We start from the raw sequence: 6,000 nt of genomic DNA, 5'->3' as shown, positions 1-6,000 counted from the left end.
GTGCACTTTAGGTAGAGTAGACTGAAAAGACGACATCTAAAATGTATAATGGACAGGATTATTTCGCTGAAAGGTCCCAGACTGGTAAATCCCTTTCCACTATTCTGTGGTTCACCTCTATCCTGCCTGCCTACTCTTGTCCTAAATAATAATGAAAAGGATATCACTTAGGATCTAACCAATAGCTGGATGTCATTAACATTTGCTCTTCTCCAATTTTGTGCAGGGTAGCTTAATAAATAATAGGATTTGCTCAACTTTGTGGAAAGTAAGGCAGTGATATAAACAAAGGTAGTCACAATTAATATTGGCATGCCTTCTGAAAAATTTACAATTTGCTAATTAATAACTTGGGTTGAGTTGACCCATTTCATGGACTAGATTTATATTCCAATTCATATATTCTAGAGCTCTTAAAAAGATACCTTTGTTTAATTGTGATAAAAACATAATAATAGATAACATACCACTGACATAGATCCTTTAAAATATATTATCAATGATTCTTTGAAGCCATAATTAGGAAAAGCTCACAATTACTATTACTGACACAAAGAAAGAGTAAATAGTATGCTCCAAATTATTTCAATGACAAAAGTGCTGACGTCTCATCAAAATAAAAATTGGTTATCCTAGATTTATTTATTGTAAATAAATATTATCTCATTTAATGATAAAAACTAGGAAGTATAAACTAGAATGCCATGCACAAAAAACAGATTGCAAATAGTTAAAGTAACCCTACCCATCAATCCAGAGCTAAGAAGCAAGCACTACTGAACATATTAAGTAGTCATTTGTAAATTAGTGAAGTGTTCAGTTCCTGGTGAAATTATCATATTATATGTATGATCTATCATAAACAGTATTTTGGAAAGCCTCTTATAGTGCCAAATTATTATATATTTTAAATCATGCCTAATTAGATGCCAACTTGTATACCATAATTAAAATTTTTAATGTTACAGTTATACATTCTGAAATTATATCTCTTATCTGGCTACTTTTTGCTTTATCACCTTTAAATAGTGACCCAAATAAGGCAGCGTATCAGCTCCTGTATTAGGCCCAAGAGACCAACAATAAACTGTATGGAGCTTTTATTTGAAGGCAATGAATAAACAGCACAAGGTGAGCTGTTCCTCTGTCTATAACTACTTCCTCTTCCCATCCCTGTGCACATATTTGGTTCTAAGTATCACTCCTTAAAGTATTTTTCCAAAATATTAATTCATTTAAAATGGTAGGATATTTTGGTAAAGAACAGTTTTATGTTAAAAAAAACCAAGAACATTTGATACTATAAATCTAGGAAACCACAGTTTTACTAATAAGACTATCTTTCAATAACCCCATTTTTATATGGATTTGGAAGTAGCTTTCATTAATTAATATGTCTCTAAATACAAATGGTTGCATAAGGTTTTGTGCTGGTCCTATCTTCCATTCTGGTAAGTAATTTTACTTTGTTCTTAGGTAATAAGCTCCAGATACTTAAAATCCATGTTTGTTTTTAACAAATCACATTGCTGAAGAACAATACACTAAAAGTTCAAAACTTTCAGTTTCTACTTTTGTTTTCAATATGAAACCACATCCAAATCATTTTCCTATTTCTGCCACTATTTGACTCTGTGAACTTGCTTAAATCACTACCTGCTGACTTCAGCTTCCTTATATAAAATATTCACTTAAAAATAGATGATTTTAAGTGCCAAGTTCTTATCAATAAAATGTTATGAGAATCAACGTGAAATGCCACTAAAAGTAGAAAACAGCATGGTAGCAACCCATTGATGCGTACTCATAGAGCAATAGGTTTCCAGCAGACAGCAGACAGATGGTGATAGTAAATACTAGATTAAGAGTTACAATATAAAGATTCCTTTCCCCCCGTAGCCATTCAAAAAGGTTTTCTCACCTCTGTACTGCTAGGCCATACCAACAAGTATAGTGTATATTTACTAGCCTATGCAGGTTCCATTGTTTTGTTGTTTTTTTTTTTTTTTAATATGTGTGTGTGTTCTTGTTTTTTGTCAGCCAAAGGAAAACTACTCACAGCAGGTCAGTGCTGCCTCCTTTGAGTGGCTTGTCAACATGAGTATGTACGAACAGTGGAGTTGTCTAACCTCTGCAATCTTGATGAAGCAACTGCAAATGGAGAAAAGGGCTTTAGAGGGACTTGGATGATTGAGTACAAGATTTCAGATGAGAAAGATTTATTTTCCCTATATAAAGGGGTCCTGAACATATTAGTAGACCTTCTTTCTCTCAGATGTGAGCCACTCATAATCCTCTTCTCTAGATCAAGTTACTAATGAAAATTCATCCCAATGTAATTCAGCTGAGCTTTAGGGTTGTTATGTATTCCTCCTCAGATGAAGTCTGTAACAGGAGCAGCTCCCCAGGGTGCTTTTGTTTTTGATTCGAAGATAGCTCTTACAGAACTCATTATGGTGGACTTTTTTTTCCTCCAAGTATTGAAGAACTTCTACACTAATTTTAATTATGTTAAATTCCCCATGAATTATGCTTACATGCTCCACAATATTAACAAGTTATAAGAAATGTAGATCAAAGATCACCGTTTATGTTGGAACTAATTTTAAGAGCCATAATAGCTAGGACTTTGAAAAGAAATCATGACTCTAGGTCGTTATCTTAATAAAGAGAGTGGGACTATTTTTCTTTACTGCTGCCCAAACAGAAATAATTTTGTGACTACTATTCCAAAGCTGTCTCTCCTCCAGAATGACTGCTTTCTTTTACAAAGTATATAACACAAGTCTAATGTCCACAGAAGGAAATACTAATTGGGAAATTATTGTAGGTTTTTTGTGTTTGTTTCTCTTCTCATGGTTGTGCTTGTTTATTTAAGGCCTTCTGCCTTGGTCAGAGGTAAAGATAGCTATGAGTCTGAATTTTTAAGATGAGATATAAAACTTGCAGTATTTAAGCATGTACAATGACAGTGGATGTAATTTCCATTTACTATGGACCTTTAGTCCAAAGCCAACCTCTAACTTAAACAATTTATTTACCTTGAGAATAGAAGACTAAAGAAACACAAATCATGCAAATGTTTACCGTTCTTCCTCAATGTGGACATTAGCCAAAATTGTTCTTTTTAGAACGTAATAAATTATTTTAAAAATATGAGTAAAATGCCATGAGTACATGCATTAGCAGTTTAAAAAAAAGTTTGATTTTTGATGAAAGCAAAGTAAATTTCAAGCAGAGCAAACCAACTCAAGAAAATAATTCCAGAAAGTTAGGCAAGGTCAGAGAATTATACTAGCTTTTGCTAAGTAAGCTTTTTACTTTATAAGCAGCAATGCAAAACTACTGTACCATCCGATGTCATTTTCCTTGATTGCCCAGACGTTGTGGTTAACCTAAATCCAGCTGGTAATGTTTCTGAAGACCCGGGCATCATGCTGATTCCATGTACTTCACGAGGAGGAAACTGCCTTCTCCAAGTTGATCCACGTCGGAAATTCTTGTCATCGCTCTGCCAGTACAGAGTTATAATTTGACATGATGAAAACAAGTAAACTAGTCCAGGTGTTTAAAGTTGTAAGCTCAGAAACGTATATCACAGATGATTTACATTCAATCTGTCAAGTATACATATGGAATCTTATGCTTTATCTTGAGAGTTCTATGATTCCAAAATGAAAATGTAATAGATTTGATACAGAAGTGTTTTTATAAATTTTTTCAAATTATTTCAGATCTAAGTTTTGATATCTCTACAGTAAACATCTTTGAAAACCTAAAATAAAACCCCAAAGTCTTTCCAAAAGGAATATTGGATATGCTTTGTTATGCTTTATGCTGACTGGATTTATTGTATGAGATGATATACTTAATTGAATCAGTTGTTGAGACTACATTTGACTCAGACACTTGAATGATATCACTGTTATGTACACAAGAGATATATGTTGTGGGGAAACCTATATTTGAGAAGGCCTGGCTAACATTTGATACTAATCTGTATAAGGAACTGTACATTTGTGATTTGTGAGATTTCAGGTGATGCAGAGTTAACTTGTAATTTGTTGAAAAACCTGTGCAGCCTGGACACCATCCTTTTAATAAATACATGTGCTCTTTGGGTGCCTCTAAAAGCATAATGTAACTCTAGTTACATTTTAATAATGTAATTCTGGTTGTTGATGCCATTATATCTTAACAAAATAATCTTTTCCTTCTCTGTGTATACACAAAGGACTTGTACAGACACATTATTTTCCTCCAAATTGGTAAGCAGTAATATGTAATTTAGCAGTTAACTAATATTATTCTTTGTGCCTAATTGTAGGGAAAATATTAATCATTCCAAATAGATCTTGTCTTCTTATATCACTACATTTCCCACCTAGAGAAGTTAATGCTAAGTATGTGGTGTTTACCCTACTACCTCATTTGACTTCATTTGGCATAGAGAATAATGGGTCTATATTCAGCTCAAATTATCATTGCTGTAAATGAATAAAGCTAGATGGTGTCCTTATCTGTAGACTGCTAAAGTTAATTAAGTGACATTTAAAGTCAATCAGGGAAAAATAAAATCACATATTTAATTACATACATCCACTGTTGGCATCCCTATCATCAATATCTAAATTTTGCTTAGATTTGGTGCCCATTTTATAGGTTAAGAAATGTCTGCCACTCTTCTTCTCAACTGCTGTGTTGTACATTACCTGAGACCTCCAAATGTTTGTAAAGGTGGAAAAGAAACAGAATTTCACAGCTGCGGCCTATCTGATGTCTTCATTCTTGGAAAAGTGATTGCATTAAGCATAACTATTCTTCAGTTCTACAAAACACTGCATTACATTAATGGAGCTTTACCACTGCTATAATATATGAGCTAAGGGCTTAAAAACAAGCCAAGAAGTCAAGAATTTGAATTATGACTCCTTACTTCTACTCTTTCTACATATTGTTACTGGAGAAACTTAACAGAAACTATAAACAACATCATCATGGGGGGGAATTCTTCATGAGACAGAGTTAAAAGATATCCTATTAGTTGAAGTCAAAAGGAAGCACATCAACCTTTTCACATTATCTCAATGGAATGTGATCAGCAAAGCCCCAGAAATAAGTCCACTACAGGCCTAGGAAAGTTGTTTGGCTGTTTTTGATCATACTGGGAAAAAAAAAAAGGAATGAAAGAGAATAGAAGGTTGAATAATAAAACTGTGTGTTGTGCTTTTAAAAATAAAAAAGATGATAACATATTTTGAAGGTAGATGGCCACATCCCATTTAATTGGCTCAATAGACCTTTCTGCTTATTCATTACAATCAGGAAGCAACACTATAACCCACATAGGCTAGTGTCTTTACCTGGACAGCTCCTTAAGGTCAATCCACATTTTAGAGTGTAACAATATGACAGATCTTTAATTTTTATTAAAATTTTAACTTTTAATAATTGTATTTTACCATGTATGAGTTTATAAGACTACCTTTTTGAATCAACAATTCAAAATAAGAATTTAAGAGACTGTCAAACAACTTTTAAGACTAAAATCAGTTAAGTATTAGCTAGGATTTTTAAAATGTTAATCATTATCCTGATCAGACAAGAGTTATGAATTTATTGGAAGTTACCTAAGGTCAAGACTGTAGAGCTTATTTCTCTATAATCTGCTCCATAAAGGACAACATGGGTTTTTATAATACCAAGATTTTCTGCCCTGCCCCTTGGAATATGGAATTATTGCCTCATTTTAGGATTTGTTAAATTCATTCATGAAATTATTTTAATCAGCTTGTCTTTATAGCGAAGAAACAACTGTACTTTGCAAAACAGAACTATACATTGCTGTATTTTCCACTTCACACTTCCTTCCCACTTCTTCCAGAAAGACCTTGAAAGAAACTCGGAAGGACTATTAAATTGTCTATCAGTCCACAGGGTTTGCAGATATCCCTTATATTCATTCATCTCAGGAGGCTACTTACATATTTATTATTTTGC

At 33.2% G+C, this 6,000-nt stretch overlaps 1 protein-coding gene across 3 annotated transcripts in view; it reads right to left on the bottom strand.

Annotated features, from left to right (window-relative positions):
* Positions 1 to 6,000, bottom strand: part of PPFIA2 (PTPRF interacting protein alpha 2) — a 412,913-nt gene continuing 406,913 nt past the window's right edge. For 2 of the 3 annotated variants that reach the window (XM_045553300.1, XM_045553299.1), the window contains 2 exons: positions 3,352 to 3,511; positions 8 to 36 (listed from right to left, as the gene is read on the bottom strand). In XM_045553300.1, coding sequence (XP_045409256.1) covers positions 8 to 36; positions 3,352 to 3,511 — 189 coding nt within the window. Of the gene's footprint in view, positions 37 to 2,059; positions 2,152 to 3,351; positions 3,512 to 6,000 lie in introns of all 3 variants that reach the window. The other variant, XM_045553298.1, reaches the window with a different exon arrangement.

Source organism: Lemur catta, chromosome 6, assembly GCF_020740605.2.
Source record: "Lemur catta isolate mLemCat1 chromosome 6, mLemCat1.pri, whole genome shotgun sequence".
In the NCBI taxonomy this organism is placed as follows: Eukaryota; Metazoa; Chordata; class Mammalia; order Primates; family Lemuridae; genus Lemur; species Lemur catta.
The sequence above is the reverse complement of the archived record's forward strand: the minus strand, read 5'-3'. Positions and strand labels throughout refer to the sequence as shown.